The 20,262-nt window shown below is 38.8% G+C and overlaps 2 protein-coding genes across 2 annotated transcripts in view; one reads left to right on the top strand and one right to left on the bottom strand.

Annotated features, from left to right (window-relative positions):
• The window catches only part of LOC139479048 (radial spoke head 10 homolog B-like), a 24,802-nt gene extending 9,116 nt beyond the window's left edge, over positions 1-15,686 (bottom strand). Inside the window, exons 1-13 of the mRNA XM_071261795.1 lie at positions 15,617-15,686; positions 13,535-13,792; positions 12,621-12,696; positions 12,079-12,147; positions 11,177-11,235; positions 9,742-9,856; positions 8,706-8,912; positions 7,047-7,223; positions 5,649-5,790; positions 4,028-4,146; positions 3,638-3,830; positions 2,842-2,953; positions 2,243-2,322 (exon numbers count right to left, since the gene is read on the bottom strand). Coding sequence (XP_071117896.1) covers positions 2,243-2,322; positions 2,842-2,953; positions 3,638-3,830; positions 4,028-4,146; positions 5,649-5,790; positions 7,047-7,223; positions 8,706-8,912; positions 9,742-9,856; positions 11,177-11,235; positions 12,079-12,147; positions 12,621-12,696; positions 13,535-13,776 — 1,591 coding nt within the window. The 5' untranslated portion in view covers positions 13,777-13,792; positions 15,617-15,686. The remainder of the gene's footprint in view (positions 1-2,242; positions 2,323-2,841; positions 2,954-3,637; positions 3,831-4,027; positions 4,147-5,648; positions 5,791-7,046; positions 7,224-8,705; positions 8,913-9,741; positions 9,857-11,176; positions 11,236-12,078; positions 12,148-12,620; positions 12,697-13,534; positions 13,793-15,616) is intronic.
• On the top strand, positions 13,983-20,262 carry LOC139479049 (solute carrier family 66 member 3-like). The gene is made up of 6 exons (XM_071261796.1): positions 13,983-14,146; positions 15,258-15,340; positions 15,601-15,673; positions 18,127-18,193; positions 18,868-18,988; positions 19,719-20,262. Exons 1-6 carry the CDS (start codon positions 13,983-13,985, stop codon positions 19,853-19,855), a joined length of 645 nt encoding a protein of 214 aa, XP_071117897.1. The 3' UTR covers positions 19,856-20,262.

The following is a 20,262-nucleotide window of genomic DNA, read 5'->3' as shown; positions in this document are numbered from 1 at the left end:
CTAGAGGTAGGTCACCATTGGGAAAGTAAGGACTAACACTAGAGGAAGGTCGCCATCAGTAAAGTAAGGACAATCACTAGAGGAAGGTCACCATCAGGAAAGTAAGGACAAACACTAGAGGAAGGTCACCATCAAGTAAGTGAGGACAAACACAAGAGGAAGGTCACCATCAGGAAAGTAACGACAAACACTAGAGGAAGATCACCATCAGGAAAGTAAGGACAAACACTAGAGGAAGATCACCATCAGGAAAGTAAGGACAAACACTAGAGGAAGGTCACCATTAGAAAGGTAAGGACAAACACTAGAGGAAGGTCACCATCAAGTAAGTGAGGACAAACACTAGAGGAAGGTCACCATTAGAAAGGTAAGGACAAACACTAGAGGAAGGTCACCATCAAGTAAGTGAGGACAAACACTAGAGGGAGGTCACCATCAAGTAAGTGAGGACAAACACTAGAGGAAGGTCGCCATCAGGAAAGTAAGGACAAACACAAGAGGAAGGTTGCCATCAAGTAAGTGAGGACAAACACTAGAGGAAGGTCACCATCAGGAAAGTAAGGACAAACACAAGAGGAAGGTCACCATCAGGAAAGTAACGACAAACACTAGAGGAAGGTTACCATCAGGAAAGTAACGACAAACACAAGAGGAAGGCCACCATCAGAAAAGTAACGACAAACACTAGAGGAAGGTCACCATCAGGAAAGTAAGGACAAACACAAGAGGAAGGTCACCATCAAGTAAGTGAGGACAAACACTAGAGGAAGGTCACCATCAGGAAAGTAAGGACAAACACTAGAGGGAGGTCACCATCAGGAAAGTAAGGACAAACACTAAAGGAAGGTCACCATCAAGTAAGTGAGGACAAACACTAGAGGAAGGTCACCATCAGGAAAGTAAGGACAAACACTAGAGGAAGGTCACCATCAGGAAAGTAAGGACAAACACTAGAGGAAGGTCACCATCAAGTAAGTGAGGACAAACACTAGAGGGAGGTCACCATCAGGAAAGTAAGGACAAACACTAAAGGAAGATCACCATCAGGAAAGTAAGGACAAACACAAGAGGAAGATCACCATCAGGAAAGTAAGGACAAACACTAGAGGAAGATCACCATCAGGAAAGTAAGGACAAACACTAGAGGGAGGTCACCATCAGGAAAGTAAGGACAAACACTAGAGGGAGGTCACCATCAGGAAAGTAACGACAAACACTAGAGGAAGATCACCATCAGGAAAGTAAGGACAAACACTAGAGGAAGATCACCATCAGGAAAGTAAGGACAAACACTAGAGGAAGGTCGCCATCAGGAAAGTAAGGACAAACACAAGAGGAAGGTCACCATCAAGTAAGTGAGGACAAACACTAGAGGAAGGTCGCCATCAAGTAAGTGAGGACAAACACTACAGGAAGGTCACCATCAAGTAAGTGAGGACAAACACTACAGGAAGGTCACCATCAGGAAAGTAAGGACAAACACTAGAGGAAGGTTGCCATTAGGAAAGTAAGGACAAACACTAGAGGAAGGTCACCATCAAGTAAGTGAGGACAAACACTAGAGGAAGGTCACCATCAAGTAGTGAGGACAAACACTAGAGGAAGGTCACCATCAGGAAAGTAAGGACAAACACTAGAGGAAGGTCACCATCAAGTAAGTGAGGACAAACACTAGAGGAAGGCCACCATCAGGAAAGTAAGGACAAACACTAGAGGAAGGTCACCATCAAGTAAGTAAGGACAGACACTAGAGGAAGGTCACCATCAAGTAAGTAAGGACAGACACTAGAGGAGGGCCACCATCAAGTAAGTGAGGACAAACACTAGAGGAAGGTCACCATCAAGTAAGTGAGGACAAACACTAGAGGAAGGTCGCCATCAGGAAAGTAACGACAAACACTAGAGGAAGGTCGCCAGCAGGAAAGTAAGGACAGACACTAGAGGAGGGCCACCATCAAGTAAGTAAGGACAAACACTAAAGGAGGGCCACCATCAGGAAAGTATGGACTAACATTTAAGGACGGTTGGGAACATAGGCACAAGCAAGTTGTTCGAGGCTTATGTTAGGAAACTAAGGACAAGTGATTGAGCAGGCTCATAAAACAATGACAAACACTGAGATATGTATACACCGAGACTTGTATTCTTAAAGTCTCTCATGGCTAACAAATGTACAGTCCCCAAAACAATTCCAAAATGGTACAGAGAAAAGGCAAAATATGTACAACATGACACAACCCACCTTTCACATTGCAGGAATTACGAAGAACCTTTTCCTGAATGAGTTTAGACATACACCAGGCCAGCACTGGAGAAGAACCACTGTAACATATACACAAAACACATGTTATCATTAGGATTAAGGCAGTTATTTTTTATTACCATTTTAAAGGCACATACTTCGTATTTCACATAAAGAACAAGCCAATGTATTTGTCTTTTGTTCAGAATTTCTTGGTCAATAAGTCATAATGTTGAAGGCAAATAAAAGAAATATGTTTGAGGGTTGATCTGATGTTAATTGCCTCTTCAAACAAAAGTTATGACAATAACTAAAATAATAAAAAGTTTTATTTAACCCAGATTACATAATTTTTGTTTTGGTTTATTTTTGTACAATCTAAAACAAGTCAATGAAATAAATTTGTCTGGTCAAAATATGTTAAAAACAAGGCTGTAGATTAACGAACTTTCTCTTTATACAAGCTGAGCCGATGGTTCATTCTTGTTCACATGGCAACTTTTCCTAGTTTTATTACAATTCCTTGACTAAAATCAAGGTGGCTGACAAGAATCACCATTTAGCTGAAAAGACATTCTTTCTACTATCGATCTACTAACTCATGCTGTTCATGGAAGAGATGGAACGCCAGGATGATCAGGTAGTTGATAAACTCTCTCTGCAGGATGCGTTCATAGGGATTGTGGAGGGAGTAGTTGGGTTTGTTGTAGCCTGAAAGGTAACATATCACATTTATAAAAATCATGGCCAAAACACATCATGACGTGTAACTGTTAGACAATCGAATGCCATGGTATTCCTAACAAAGCAAGTTTTTTTTGTTGCATTCATGTGTCCATAAACATAAAACCAAACAGGCCATGCCCACTAGCATACCACTGTTTCCTAATTGGCTGATTATAGAGAGGGTGGGGCTTGTGTTTCGTTATTGCCTTGAACAATGTCACTGATATTGTATTGCTGTCTTCAGTTTTTTTGTGCTAATGATTAAACAAGCAGTCTGTGAAGTTATTATGTTGACTTATTCATTTATCATTATAAAAGAATTGACAACAAGATGGTTGCTGTCTTGAACTAGTCACACAAAAATCTCACAAATGAAACAAATCATATCCACTCAACAAACTTCATTATCATGATCATCCCTTTCTGTGCCAAAATTCAATTCTACAGATGTTTGTAGATTTAACATTCAGAAATATGACTGTCAAGGAATTTAACTTAATTTAGATACAAAAGAGTTTTGACGACTTGAATTAAAACAAAATCATCAGAAACAAAATCTTTGCTTTCAGAAAATAAAACATAATGGTGTTTCTGGACTATTATGATAAAGGGAACACTAGGCTGGTAAGCAAGTGCCTCATGTTCTGCTCATACAGGTATACTGCCTACCTAGGCCGATTACTCTGTCCATGTCCATGAGTGTGGCATCCTCGTGGTCCAGCTGACAGTCTTTGAGGAAGCGCCAGAACTGCATCTTGTTCATGATGAATGTGTTATCAGGGCTCTCCTCGTAACCGAGGCAACTGTAGTAGTTGTAGACCTTCCTCAGACTGGTCACGTGTCTCATTGTCACATACATCACCTACATGTGCAATAATAGAAAACAAGATAAGTCCAGATGGCATGTTTGTAAGAAAAGAAAAAGGATAAGTCCATTACAGATGTGTATGTGTACTTGATGAGCCATTGTCCCTGACAAGCCAGTGTCCTTGATAATCCTGTGTTCCACATAAGCCTGTGCCCCTGATCAGCCTACTTGAGCCTGCTTGTGTGAGTTACCTGACTGAGCTCCTCCTCCCGGTCTATGTCGGTGAACTCTGCCAGGAGGTGGTTGATCTCCAGCTGGAAGCTGGGGCTGATGGTGTTGCGGCTCTCGTTGCTGTGCATGCTCACATTGTCTGCAACACAGGTACCGCTGATTACTCTCTTACATGGTTTGATCAAAACTAACACATGTCTAAAATACTTGCAAAAACAGAGGCAGCCGCTTCACCATCTTCTCCTCCAAGACAAACATAACAAACCATCATTCAAACCAGGGAGTACCCAAGCTCCTTCCCAGCGCATGACACCTTCGTTACACTCTCGGTAACATCGCTGCCACCAGTGTGGGCGCGGCAATTACAAGAATCTTGAAATTTGCCCTTTAACCCCAAATGTATTAACGTTGATACTTTTGTTTATATCTTTGGGAATGCCATGATATTTCATTTTGAAAAGGTTTACGACTGACCGGGTTTTCCAGATGAATTTTCTTTGTTGTTTTAATAATCAGATTGGTTCGGGATTGCAGACTAATGGAAAATCAACCAACTTCTCCCTTACATTCTTACTATATCAAAAACATGATAGTTTTAATGAAACAGAAATTCAAATTGACAAACAAAGAATGTAATTTAGCAGCAATAAGTGTATTCGGTGTCAAGACAGTCGTCACTTGTTTGTAAACATAACAGTCATTCGGTTGCGAGTTCAACTCCAAGCATGGTTGTGGCCACCTATTCACAGTGGGGAGTTTTGACTGGTGGCAGCCATAGTATAGAGAGCTCCGCGAACGGGCTATCGCTGTGAGGAGCTTGGGGAGTACCATGCCTCAAGTTAGGGACCAGTCATTTATTACAGGGGTCAGGGTTTTTTGGTGCACTAATGAAAATAATAAACCTCCCCAAACGCTTGTTATATTTTTGGATGACCCTCCCCAGTTCCTTATACACCTTTATAATGGCCTGCCCCAAAGGTGGGTATTACTTTTTTCATCCTCCCCTAGAGACTGTCATATATTTCGGTGACCCTCCCCTGATTTCCTCTGACCCCACCACAAAGACATAAACCTTCGATAGAAAGAGATTACTTATGGTATAAAGGAGTGAGTTGGGTTTAACGCTGCTTTTAACAGTATTCCAGTTATATCGTGGCGTGTCAGCTTAATGTGGGAGGAAAGCCAGAAGTGATGCAGGTCTCCGACGTTTCGGTGAAACCCACGAGCACGGATATGGTGCTGACAAACCTAGAAACATAATCGGGGCGAACCAGGATTCGAACCCACAATCATAGGTTTCTGGCGTGCCCAAGGGTCGTAACTCTGCACAGTGAATCGTGGCGCCTTAGACAACTGGGCCACCCGTGCCCACCAGTATAAAGGAAAACATGCTTTACACAGTACATTAAACCTGAAAGTTCCATGCATCTACCCAGCTTAATATGACAGTTATCAGCTCTCCCGATCTGATGATGTCACTTTTGGTTCCGGGAATGAAACATATGGCTGGCGCAGTAGGACTTCAAAACAGGTAGTACCTACCATACATAAACCTTTTCCACTGGGAAGTCATATGCACTGCTGCTTTGTGTAACTTCATGTTCTGGAATAAGTTGTACTTTTAGGATTACATATTTTCACCTGATGGTAATGGTGTTCTTGTCCGAATGCTGGTGATGTCTGGAGTAGTGGCGCCATCTACATTGAAGTCTGGGTACTCCACGATGTGATCCTTCTCAAACATGCCCTCATAGATACGACCATTCTTGAATGTGAACTTGCCCTGCAACACCAAAACACTGAATCTATTTGGGGAACTGTGTGTTCATGCCCAAACATGGACTCAACATTCATATGTGCATCCAACATGATAAGCTGGCAGCCTATTATAATCTAGTGCTAACAGAATTCTAGTGTGTGGATTTTGGTCTTGAATTAAGAATTCTTGTGACAGAGCAGGAAACACATGTCTATGACTTGTTCCTAAGGACCATGAATATTGTGTAACCCAATATTGGAACAAGCTACTAATCATGGTAATTTATACTTTCAAAAACAAAAACCAGTGGGACCCTTTCAGCACCAGTCCCTTAGGACAGACCATTTTAACAAAATATTCTGGGACTTTTATCAGAAACAGACTATTTTTACTGCAATATTGTTCTGACTCATACATTTTCCAGTTTTGAAAAAAAAGACAAATAATATTGGGGGGGGGGGGGGGGGGGGGGGGGGGAGGAGGAAGAGAAGCAACTCATTTTCAGTGAGGACATTCCTGTCCATTTTAGTGCCAATATTTTCTGAAACATCACCACCCGCCCCATTCCCTGCTACATGTTTGAGAATGATTAATTGCCCAATGCTTGTCATAAGAGCTGTCTATGATGACATTGGTCAGCTCCAATAATTGGCCATGATACAGTAGTCATAGTATACAACTCCACTTTCGATAGGGAAATCTGTTTATCTTTCCATGATACACTCTATAGGGCTGAGACAAGTCCAAATTTACAACCCGGGTACCACCCCCTTATTAACCGACCCTACCCGGGTACCCACTGTAAGTCTCAAGAGGTAGATACAAAATGCCCGATTGGGAAAAGGTTGACCGTAGCCCTGACAAAATGTGTTTAGATACACTTTTAAAACGATCAGGTGTATACACTGAAGTTGACAGAAGTTGTCAGAAGGAATGGACGTAGTAGTCAGAAAGAACAGCAAACATTAGTGATTTGTAGTTTAAACATAGAGTTCTAGATAATTTTTGTCATTAAACAATATATAATGTGACTAACCACAGGTCCAGGAAGTCCGGCTCATTACCTACCCAATCCGAGTACCCAAGTTACCAAGTCCCAGCCCTAATATTTCAACTAAAAGATATATCTGATTATCCTTATCAAAAGTTGAGTGGTATATCATGATCTGCATGACTATGCATAATCATAACCTGACTTAAATGTAACTTCATACAATCTAATCTGACCATGCTACGACTGGGTCACAAAACAACATTCACTCCCTCCTTTCCACACTCACCTTGCCATGTTTCATGTTGTTCTTCCAGTAGCCTTCGTACCTGGCGCCGTTAGCGTAATAGAAGGTACCAAAACCATGCCTCAGCCCATTGACAAACTCTCCGTCGTACATGTTGCGCAGCGGGTACTGAGATCCCTGCACACGTTGCAGCAGCCAGTTGTGTTGACCCATACCATGCTATGAGGAGAAACGATTCAGTGAAAGTGACTTGTAACATGATGACCAGCTGATAATTTGAGATGGGATGGGATGAAATCGGGTTTAACATCACGAAAAGATTGCTGCACAACAAAAAGTACCATTTTTTAATGTCTTTGGGTATGACATGGCCAGGAGTCGACCTCCCTCTCTCCCAGGCAGACACTCAACTCTATCGACTCGGCCACAGAGGTGGTCCTTGGCTGATATGAGTGAATTAGTGAGTGAGTTCGATTTACCGCCGCTTTCAAGAATATTCCTGCAATATCACGGCGGGGGCCACCAGAAATGAGCTTCACACATTGTACCCATGTCGGGAATCGAACCTAGGTCTTCAGCGTGACGAGTGCACGCTTTAACCACTAGGCTAACCAACCGCCCCTCAGCTGATATGAATACTGGTAAATAGAACTTGTGAAAGCCCTGCCCAAGAGATGACATCATCAAGCAAAAGATTTCATTATCATGTAGGTACAAATCATCAATTGACTGTCTTTTCAAATTCATCCTGGTTGAAAGAAATGGTCATGTGACTGCAAAACCTTCTAGTGCCTAACACTAACCATCTTCCCGAGGCAAGAGAGTTAACTGACTATAAAAGTCCAGTTTCCACCCTTGCCGAACTTGGCTGGTATTATGGAGTTACATTTTGGCTGGACTAACGAGTCTATGCATAGTCCAATCAAAATCGCACACAGAAATCGAAATCTGGTTCGTAAAATGTCGTGCAGATTTCTGTCGATTGCAGGATTTGCAAAGCATGTGCACCGCCAACTCATTGTCAACAGATTCTTTTCAAGGTTTTTCAGGTTTTTAATCAAGGTGCTCACGTGATTTGATGCACTTTGCTTTGTGAGACCCGTTTTATCACAACATAGATCTTTATTGTCGATCAGATCGTTTTGACTGGGCGCCGCCATTTGGTTTGAAGCAAATGCAAGTGATACTAGAGGTGGAATCTGATTGGTCCATATGAGAGGCTTAGAAGGGACCTAACTCATAATAACCACTGGTGGCGCTACGATCGAGCCCAGGAATTCCAACCTAGTTCGACAAGGGTGGAAACTGGACTTTTAAAGTCAGTTAACTCCCTTGCCTCTGGAAGATGAACACTAACAAGTAACATTGCTTGTATACTCCAACACAATTGTTTGTTGGTGAACACAACTTATTACATCCAGAAGATGGTGGACTAAATAAATGAGTTGACCAGACAATCCAGTGACTAATATTATGAGCAACAATCCACATCATCATGATACAATGACACACCATCAACAAATCACTGACCACGCAATCCATTAAAGTCTCCAATATCAACCTGGAAACCCCATGGGTTAGAAAGCAGTTGGAAGGGACACTGACATGTCAACCAGGGTACCGTGTGGATACTGCATAATCCAGACATGCATCAGCATCATTATCATTATGAATGAATTACTCTCATTGTCTGACACTCACCTGTATACCGTTCTCCCACTGACCAGTGTAGATCTGGTTCCTGTCCAACCACTTCATCGTACCTTCACCGTGGCGGACATTGTTGAACCACATGCCCTGGTAAACGTTCCCAGATGGGTATTGACGTGTCCCCCAACCATGGCGGATGTTGTACACCCAGTCACCCTCGAAGTATGAACGGCCATTGGGGTCATAATCCATCCGGCCCTGGGGGTGAGGTAAGTCAAATTAGAAGGGGAGACAACTAAGGGAAGTTACAATAATTATACTTATGAAAAGATTATCCAGATAAATGTTTCCTTGATGCTTATCCAAGCAGGTTACACAGATCAGATTAAGCACTTGTCCACAATCTGCATTTTAAAAATATTCCTTCAAGAGAGTAGATTAAAAAAAAATTGAATTGGAGATATCATATATATCATAAAATAATCATACATTCACAATGAACAAAAAAATAAATCTTCAATTCTGTATATTCATGGAAGATCCTTCATTCTGCATCATCCCATTTACAAATTGCACTTTGCACTTATAACCTGTACTGTTTAAGGGTATCTAGATGTGATACGACAAAATATGTGATTTTATGAGTGCTTTCATAACTTTCCTCAATGATTCTGAGGAAGCTAAATATTGACATTGGGGGCTCAGTCTGGGCTGTTGGGTGGGTGATTTAACTGTTCGAACCCAGACTTAGCCCCCAGTGACTATTTCCTGTTCCGGCAAATGAAATCTGCCCTACGTGGAAGGCGCTTCCAGGATGACAAGGACATAAAGGCTGCCACAGAGGCGTGGTTAGAGGGCCAATCTGCGGATTTCTATAAAAGTAGTATTTAAAGCTTGATGGACAAATGGAATAAGTGTATTGAGGTGAATGGAGATAAAAAAAAGTGCAAAAGATATCCTGTGACTTGGTCTTATATTGAAGTAGCAAAACTTATTGAACGCCTTGTATAGTCATCCCTGGTATAGGGAAATCAACATTTCAGCTTTTGGGTTGAGATATGACCCCAGGTAGCAGCAAACAACCTACCTTGCCATGACGTTTTCCCCCACACCAGTCTCCACTGTAAGACATGGCATTGTCCGGGCACCGGAATGTTCCAGCGCCATGTCTCTTGCCATTCAACACTTCACCCTCGTAAGTGCTAAAGGTGTTGAATAATTAAATTGATTAAGTTTAAGGACAAAGGTTCTTGCAAATCTGTTTAAAATAAATGACAACCTAAAGAACTAGTTTTGCAAATGTGGAAGCGACAGACTGTATACAACGATCTTTTTGCCCAATGTGCTTATTATTAATGACCTCCTTTATGGATCTGATGAACAAAAGTTTTCCATAATGAAAGAAATATTTAAATTTTAGAATAGATTTTCTCTCTCTTGAGTTTGGACATATCAAATTTATCAATGAGCCCAGAGGTTTTATTTAGGGCCGGGACGTGTAGCTTGGGTACCCGGGTCGGGTGGGTACTGAGTAGGACCCGGGTACCCACAGGACTACCCGGACCCGTGGTTAGTCACATGATATATTGTTTAATGACAAAAGTATCTAGAACTCTATGGTTAAACTACAAGTCACAAATGTTCGCATTCCTTCTGACCTTTCATATCTTTGAATGAAAATATAACTTGAGTCAACTTCAGTGTATGCATGACCAGATTGTTTAATACATGTATCTAAATATATACTTCAGTGTATGCATGACCAGATTGTTTAATACATGTATCTAAATACATACTGTAAACAGCTTTATTTCTGCGCAGTTAAAATATTGCGAATACCACGCCAAAGACAATACTGCGACGAGATATTTTTGCGAGTTGCCGTGTTGAGATGACCCCTCGCGTACCAAACAATAGACAGCTTCTCTCCGAAGCTAGTTTTTCTGAGTTGGCCGGAAAGTTGACCGGAAGAGATTGGGACCAATTATCAAATACGATAATTGACTTAACTTAGTGTCATGTCATGTGTGGACAAAATTGCAAAGGACACTGACGCAATCAAGCGAGGTTGGAAGAAGGCAGGATTACTGTAACAGTGACACTAACTGGTCTGTCTACACTGTCATTTGTGATGTATTGTGTGACCATTCTGCATTCATTTGTGTTTTTAACTTATTGAGTAACTTGTAGTTCTGGTTGATGATTTCAACATTTGATGACGTGTTGCAATGAATAAAGTATGTATGTATTATTTATACTTATTTTTGCGTTTTTAATTTTTGCGATTGAGTCTCGTTCGCAAAACTCGCAATAATAAAACAGTCGCAAAAAAATCCCTGTTTACAGTACTTCAGTGTATGCATGACCAGATTGTTTATTTGTGCACAAATACACAATCGGACATTTTGTACCTATCTCTTGAGACCTACAGTGGGTACCCGGGTAGGGTGGGGTAATAGTGGGTGGGTACCCGGGTAGTAAATTCGTACTCATCCCAGCCCTAGTTTCAATGTTTATCTTACCTTTCATCTGGCCACTTGTATGACCCTTTTCCTGTCACCTGATTCTTGCAAAAATCTCCCTGAAATGTATTTGTAGTCATACTGTATTAATGGCTGTTGTTATTTCCATTAATGAATTAGCATAGGCAAAATAAATGGATGTCAAATATTGAAACATTGGTTCAGGGTAGCCAGAAGTCTTTTTCACTATTGTAGAAACATTTATCAATATTTCTCTTTATATACAGTCGTGCCTCGTTTATACGGACACTTGCGTCATTTCACAATTCGTCCGTATAAACGAATTTCCGTATAACTGAAACCAGCTTCTTACTGGAAGAGTTACTTCCCTTCAATTATGTAAAATACACAAGGTAATCTTAATCCCTAGATATAAAACAATTCCTCTTAATGTTCTCGTAATACGTAATCAAGGTCAACTTTGACCTCTGACCTCCACAGACGCCATATTTATCGAAGGGGATTACATGTACAATAAACAAGCTCGTCTCAAACGTAACTCAGTGTCACTTGGTTAATTGACTTCTCACGAATCAAAGGATTTCCACCAGCGGAAGTGTATTGTCCGGATAAGTGAGACAATTTTGAGTGCATTTCAGTGTTTTGTGTATGAAAATGACCGTCCGGTTCCGGAAACTGAATTTCCGGATATACGGGTAAATTTGTATAGTAATTATTTCGTTTTGAATGAAAATCGTCCGGGAACCGAGGTTTCCGGATATCTGAAGTCCGTATAAGCGGGGCACGACTGTATCTTAAATGGGAACAATATAATTGGTGGTCTGGTGGTGTTTTATAATATGCATGCAGTGATCTCGAGGAGCATGACTACTGCATTACCTTTTTTGACATGTTTAACACAGTTTAGATGTGGTGAGCATACATCTCGTAGGAGCACTTACCTCATAAACAACACCATCAGCCCAGACATACATCCCCTTGCCATGCATCAAACCTTCGGAAAACTGGCCCTGAAATTATAATAAATGAAGATTATTAACCATGGTAGATACTATAGATTCATCTAGACCTGCTTATTTAGGCCCCATTTCTGCACCAAGTGGCGGTAGTTAAAACAATTACCAGTTCATTATGTTACTAATAATATGATCATAACTACTTTTGTAAATTTGCAGAGATTTAGGAGACTTGTTTGTTTTTGACTTATAAACGATAAAGAGTAGGAATTTTTAATGCTTAGTTTTACAGTATTGTATTGAATGCAATGTTCAAACATAAATTAATTTATGAAAATTAGAACTTGAAAAGAACAACTCAGTAATAATCTTTTTTCCCAACTTGCCTGCCAAGGGTAAAAATGTACAAATACTAGATAAATCCCCTATACTATGTTCATCGAGTTTTAACAGTAAATAAGCACATGATAGTCAGTCCAACAATGAAACTAGAAATAAATAATTGGATATAGCTATGTGGCACTTACAATATAGCAGTGTCCACCTGCAAAGGAAGCCTTGCCCTCGCCTTCATAGAGTCCTCTGGCTTTCTCACCCTCAAAACTGAAACAGAAGTTATCATGGTATAAACTTATGAGTCCTGAAAATGAATCAACATTTCATGTTCAGTTAGGTAATACTGGTTTTCACACATCGATCTTGCAAATGAAATATATTTTTGCAAACATAAAGAAAATATATCCTTTCATACGGATTTCCACATGTTTTGAATCGGATCACTTGGAATGGTTATCCATCACTAACTTTTATTGTTGTTCACACTCTTTCCCATAACAGACAGTTTCATCAAGCACCAAAATGCAACTTTTAACCAGATTTTACTCTAGAGAGTCAGGTATCCATATGAATATATGAAATCAAGTATCCCAACTAACGGTTTAAAATTTGAAACCACAGTAACAGATTGAAATATATATTTCAGGTGTCATGAAGAAACATGTTACATGCATGTGCAGTTTATATTGTACTGTAAAAATTCATCTTAACAGTTAGATCTATTGTGGTGAACACTAATGGAACTTGATTATCACATACTTATAAAGATATACAATACAAAAACATATCTTCAGTGTTTGAAATAAATAAGTGACTGCCAGTAGGCCTGTGGCAGGTAGATCTCGTGTTGGACCCATTGTTTCAAACATCTATGGGTCTTTTTGGCCAGCCCTAAATTCACATGTCGATATACAGAAAAAGTTGCAGTTTCTTAACGAGGTCCTGAAGAGTTTAGTCAGGGCCCTCAGCTTCTGAAGTCCTGATGGTCGCCTGGCATTTATTCAAACACTGCATATGTTAATACATGTTTCCTCATGAAACAGAACGAAAGTTGTCTAGATGCACATCTTGTTTACAATGTAGGCCCAATATAAACGTTACACACCATTCAATGATGAGCTCTGATAATGTTGGTTCATCGTAAACTGGTTCAGGCGTCGGCTCCTTTGGTGGAGGTAGATCCTCGACAGTTTCTGTTTCAACTGTTTCTGGTGTGTCATTAAATTCTCCTTCAACTGGACTATCCTCTTTCTTTTCTTCCACTAAAGGCAATTCATCGTTTTTCTTATTTCCTTTCTTATCAGTTTCTTTGGTTTGCTTTGCACCTTTCGCCGCTTTAGTTGCCATGTTGAATCCAATGAAGCTGTCAACAAATGCAGTACCGCACTGAATAGATTAGAGTAGTTACGAAATAAGGAGAATGAATAAATGTAGTTGTTACATTATATCCATGAATGGTTTATTTAAATGTCACTAATATAGCCAATATAATATTGCACTATTCTTTTGATTTTGTTGAAGAGATGCATCCAACCCGCAGTAAATAATTCAAGATGGCGACGGAAGCGTCTGCTACGCTGCAGCTCATGTGCAATATTTTAAGTTTAACAGTCATTGTAACATGTGTTATTCTCAAAGTGCCCCAGATTGTATCTATTTTCAGGTCTAAGAGCGGTAGAGGGATAAGCTTTGGCAGTGTCATGTTGGAAACATGTGGGTAAGACATCCAACCACAAATCAAGTTGTGTGACGAGATCGGATTTGGAGCACATATATGTTTGAGGATATATATAACCTGGGAGTGGTAGCCTAGGATGTGTGTGAATAACTTACGAGTGAGATTAAATTTCTATTCAACATATTTATTTACACAGTCTAGTACAATTTGCCGGATGGTATCCATGCCAGTTATATCCTTTATCCATTGTGCATGTGACAATAGGAATTTCAATAGCAGCTGTCACTCAGTGATTGTGTGTGGAACTTGGCATGTCAGATACAGCTGGTTACATATCTCAGTCAAGCTGTCTGTCTGTTGGTGTTATCTCGCTTTCTTCACACATTGCTTCTGCCAGTTACACTTGGAATTTTGTATGGCTATTTTGTCATATTTACTATACTATTTCACATGAATTCATTTAATGAAACGGATGCTTTACAAAAACGGTCCACAAAAACATCCATACGCCAATAGTTTAGACTTATATTGATTAGGTTTAAATCACATGAATTACTTTTGTTAAAGCTGATTGTAGGAAAGAGAGATAAGGGCCATGATAATGACTGCAAATGATAATGGCCTGAAAAATAACGTTACCATTATTATAGATAAAAAGGATAGAATTTGTAGCTTATCCCAAAATGAGCAAAACAACAAATGGTTTAGTGACTCTAACAATGTTAAAAACCTTAAAATCGAGTTAACTTATATACAAATCAGCAATATCATAGAACATGTAGAACATACTCTAGGATGACATCACTAACAAGGAAAGTGACGCTAATGACGTCAAATAACAAAAGAAAGCTTACAGCCTGTCGTGAGGGAAATGAGGGCTATTATCAAGTTATATTGGCCCATAGATTTCTGATAGCATGCAGGTTTTTTTATGATAATTCTATCCATTTTTGCTATGAAATGAAATAGTTCACCTGGTCTTAGAAAATAAACATGGTAAACCTTTCCTTTGCATGTCTTGAACATGTTCTTTGATTGTTACAGACTGCCATTTCAAAGGTCAAAACATCGTAGCATATGGTACAATGCCCAAGACCTCATATTATTTCACTTTTTAGACACTCAGTCTAATATTGTCTCTGTATTTCAGATATTCCATAATGCTGACATACCACTTTGCGATGCAGTATCCACTGTCAACATACTTCGAGTACACATTCTTGGTGCTGCAAGGTATACAACTTATCTTACAAATGCTTTCGAATTGTTTCCGATAACAATGTTCATTTTGGATATGCAAATATATTTTTCTGATTAGAAAAGAGTAAAAAATAGTCAAGTTCTATGTTATCAGTGACCTGAATGTGAGGATTGACCATATTGTTGACTCAACATTTTATTATATTTTCATCCGGTATGTTTTTCATTACTGACAATATGTATATGTCTAGCTGTGAACCTCTTGCAGCTCATTTTCTCAACTTCTGTTTCAGATTTAACATTAGTTACCTTGCTGCTACACTACAGTGGTAAATTGAAAGTTAAAATTCTTCCATGGTTTGCAGTGTATCCTTGATTTCTGTGGTTGTCAGTCTTTTGGTGTTGTCTGAAATGAATGGATATCAGTATATATTCATTTGTTTTGAACATGACATTCAAACTATGTCGATAATATTGCTCTTTATTGAAGACATGGCCTGGTATAACTTCCTGTCTCATCATACACATGATATGAACTTTTTTATGTTTAAAAAAAAATTTTTTTAAATTTATTTCCCAAGACTGATATGTTACATTTAATATATATGGGATGATACATATCCATCTTTTTAACAAATAAAACAGCTTGAAATGGACAATAGACATTAGATTAGGCTATATGGCAATCATCTTCCCGAGGCAAGAGAGTTAACTGATTATAAAAGTCCAGTTTCCACCCTTGCCGAACTAGGCTAGTATTAAGGAGTTACATTTTAGCTGTACTTACGACTGATCTATGCATTGTCCAATCAAAATCTCGCAAAGAAATCGAAATCCTGTTCGTAAACTGTCGTGCAGATTTCGGTCGATTACAGGATTTGCAAAACATGTGCACCGCCAACAGATATTATCCAAACCTTTTCATGTTTTTAATGATGTGCTCACTTGATTTGATGCACTTTGCGATGTAAGACACGTTTTATCACAATAAAGATCTTGATTATCGATCAGATCGTCTTAACTGTAAGCCGCCATTTTGTTTGAAACAAATGAGAGTGGTGGAATCGAATTGGTCAGTAGGAGAGGCTCAGAAGGGACATAACTCATAATAACCCCTGGTGGCGCTACAATCGAGTCCAGGAATTCTCAGACTAGTTCGGCAAGGGTGGAAACTGGACTTTTAAAGTCAGTTAACTCTCTTGCCTCGGGAAGATGTATGGCAATCGACACAAATCATGATATTTCGACCCATTCCATTATGGTCTTTGTTGGATGTATATCTTTGTCTTTGTTTGTCCAAGATCAATTGTCCTTCTATTTTTTCCTTTCCATCATCAGTAAAAATTATTTTGTTTATGAGTTTATTCATAATGTTCTTATTTTCCAAATGACAAAAATATTTTGTTGGTTTTTCTCCTTCATTGTACCATTTATATTGATTTCTAACAAAAATATAACTTTTTCTTCCTTTAGATTTGAGAATTCAATTTTATGTTTGGAGAGTTTGGATAACAATGATTCATTATGTTTTGAAAATCATCTCTTATTTTATCTTCGAGGTCATTTATGATTAGTTCCAAAGAATCAAGCTTTTTTCTTTTTCTTTTATATTATCAGTTGCAAAGGATATTGTTTTCCCCCTAATTTTCATTAAAAGACCTTCAAGAAATAGTTTATAACTCACAGAAAGATCAATGAATATTTCTCTAACTTGTTAATCATTTGCATTGTATTTTGGATCCGCATATTATCTTATTGTCTCCTTTAATGTTGAAATAACCATGTTTGCATAATTGATATATTGCAACAGAGAAGGATTAAACTTCCAGTAGCCTCTACCCTTTTTCCTGACTAAAAGAATTAAAAAACGAATGAATGATCAGTTTTATAACCTGGTAATATTTCCGTTTTAACAGTAGAATTCAGAATATCTCTCAACACTAGGAACTCATGATAGAATTAAATGAATTAATGGTAGTGTTATTCCATTAGCAATATTAACAGATTTATTAATGTATAGCAGTTTAACAAATGGATTGGGTGGTTAGATTTGGTGACTTGGTTGACTGCATGTCATCGTATCCCAATTGCGTGGATTGATGCTTATGATGTCAATCGCTGGATTGTTATGACTCGATTATTACAGACCGCCGTCATATAGCTGGAATATTGTGAGTTATTAAACAACAAACGAAAAAGATTTATCACCATTTCAAAATGTGTGTGTGGCTGCTTGTACTAGTCTGGACTAATGGCTAATTTATAGTGCTAGACCACTGAGATACCATACCACAGTTTAAGATGAATACCCCACTCAGACACAGTTTACTGACTCCGAGCACAGTAAGGCGGTCCACTGAAACACAGGTTATATTATATTTAGTGCCTCCATGTTCTTTGTTCATAATATGCTCCTGTTCACCAATACGAGAATGGTTATGATAAGGTGTAATGGAAATGCAAAGCAGTTTAGAGGTGTGTATACTACCCAGAGAGATCAGGAGATAGGAATTCTTCTTCTTCTTCTTGGGGCGGTCGGGTAGCCTAGTGGTTAAAGCGTTCGCTCGTCACGCCGAAGACCCGGGTTCGATTCCCAACATGGGTACAATGTGTGAAGCCCAATTCTGGTGTCCCCCGCCGTGATATTGCTGGAATATTGCTAAAAGCGGCGTAAAACCATACTCACTCACTCACTCACTCACTCACTCACTCACTCACTCACTCACTCACTCACTCACTCTTCTTCTTCTTCTTCTTAAGATTGTTTCTCTTCAGTATTTAATGCATGATGCATCTTTGTTTTCCTTATGTTTACTCAGCTATTTTGTCGTGAGCAGTTCTTTTGCTTTCAGATTTGTGCCTGATGTTATTTTGCAGTTGGCCATTGTGAGTTGCATTCATGGGAGATAACTCTTCCAATCATGTTTTTTGACAGTAGGATCATACCAAGTTGTGTTGCTTTGCTTCCATTCGCCTTTATTATTAGCATATGGATGTCATCTTCATACCCATGGTGGGGGTTCCATCACAGTGTTAAACAGCCTCAAACTATATCACTTTGTACTTCTTCCCACTTAAACTGACACGCTGGGCTTACACAACTGAAATACAATTTCCAGCCAGGTTTCAACTTATACATTTCCAAAAATATTGAAACAAAAGAGATATTAGATGATTTGAGTGATTATGCTTACCATATTCGCTGCACTAATCGCCCTGCTCCAATAAACTCTCCTACACCAATTTGAGTTACGTTATTAGATTGAATAACTTGACTTTGGAAAAGAAAGTAAATTTGACTGTTTTTATTTTGAAAAATTCACAGAAACAAGAAAATATCTTAAGCTAAGAAAAAATAAATGTTTTTCAAGCTTCATACAGATAAAACATTTATGAATCTATTTATGAAAAGGTATTTTACATAGGAATCAGAATATTTTTCTGTCTTTTGAAAAGCTATAGAATTGTGTCATGTGGAGTGTTTTTGTTTTCAAAGATGTTTGAGAATCAAGAAAGTGTTATGCAAATAAATGTATTGAAAATGTTTTGTATTCTTTAAGGGTTCTGGTCTGCCACTGTCAGTAGGTAGCAAACTGATGCAGATATACTCGATAGTGAGTAAACAGGACCCTGGACAAGTAAGTGCTGTCACATGGGGGATGGCTTTCTACACAACCATGGGTAGGTAGTGGTGTTGTTCATATTTCACGATCACTCATAATTTCATGATCCCATTTTTATTGTGGGTTTGAATTGGTCACCAGCAACCTATGCTTGTTGTACCTGGAGAATGAATGGATTAAGAGGTCAGGCTGGGGGATTGTGTGTCATTGTACCCCGATGCCATGGGATATTGCTCAGTGTAGCATTAAACCAAACATACAATCTGATTGTTGGCATATGTACATAGACATTTAGACATTAGTTTTTAACTTTGTCACAGCGCCAGTGAGCAACTGTCGATGGACATTAGGCGGCGCTTCACGAATCAATTATTATTATTATTATTAATCTCCAGTAGAATTCATATTCTTTGAGTATTATTATGGAAATATTTGCTCACACTATCAGCCATTTGTTTGTCCACACCAGATACATGGCAGATCACCATTACTTACTGGAATAGACACTTACAATTTCCACCCCCAAAATATTTCAAGACCAGTAGTATACTTGATCTTTTTCAACCTGTTGATAAACATGATATCGCAATAGAGAGTTTTGAGATCCTGAATGAAACCCAATTTTCAAAAGTTATACATTGTCTTTTTAGAAAAAAACATATGAAACAGAGTTGTTTACTGTAGCATTTAAATAAAATGTTCTGATAAAATTGATCTTTTAATCTGTATTGTTGAAAATGATAGACTGTTCAGAAAACAAATATGTGCTTATTCATTGCATATTTCAGCAAGAAGTGTGACAACGCTTGTCCAGACAGGAGACATCACAGTGTTGGCCAACTTTGCCACCAGCTGTCTCCTCAACCTGACACTGATGGTACTGGTCATTTATTACAGGAGGATCAGCAAAAAGAAGCTCCATTAAACTTACTGCTGAATCCTACAGGAGCAGGATCTTTGTTAGGTCACAAGTAAGATAGGACACAAAGGGAAAAGCTTCTAGAAAGGTTCCATGGAGGATTTCATGTCAAGTAGATATGTGCCTAAAACAATCTTTGAAGACATTATGTTATTTGACATATTTCTAACGTTACACTATTGTTTGATTTTAAGAAGGAAGCTTTGGTATACCAGGTGAGCTTAAGGCCCCATTTTGTTTTTATAGTTTATATATTTCTGCAAACTAATAAGTTTGGGTCAGTCACAGTATAATTAAAATGAATTAAAATAATTAATTTTTGAATTTTTTATTTGGTATGAGCTGGATGTTTAGTATTTTTACTGCAACATTTATATATGTGTTTACCATATGTACTTTAAAAAAAGCTTTGT

This window comes from Haliotis cracherodii, unplaced genomic scaffold, assembly GCF_022045235.1.
Source record: "Haliotis cracherodii isolate W230 unplaced genomic scaffold, xgHalCrac1.p SCAF_4, whole genome shotgun sequence".
NCBI lineage: Eukaryota > Metazoa > Mollusca > Gastropoda > Lepetellida > Haliotidae > Haliotis > Haliotis cracherodii.
Note: the sequence above shows the minus strand (reverse complement) of the source record. Positions and strands in the feature narration are given on the sequence as shown.

What these genes read in the sequence shown, in the direction of transcription:
- LOC139479049 (XM_071261796.1), top strand. Translation starts at nt 13,983, where the DNA reads ATGGCGACGGAAGCGTCTGCTACGCTGCAGCTCATGTGCAATATTTTA. An exon ending in CACATTCTTGGTGCTGCAAG is followed by an intron (nt 15,341 to 15,600) that starts GTATACAACTTA and finishes CTTCTGTTTCAG; the next exon opens with ATTTAACATTAGTTACCTTG. An exon ending in TTATTTTGCAGTTGGCCATT is followed by an intron (nt 18,194 to 18,867) that starts GTGAGTTGCATT and finishes GTATTCTTTAAG; the next exon opens with GGTTCTGGTCTGCCACTGTC.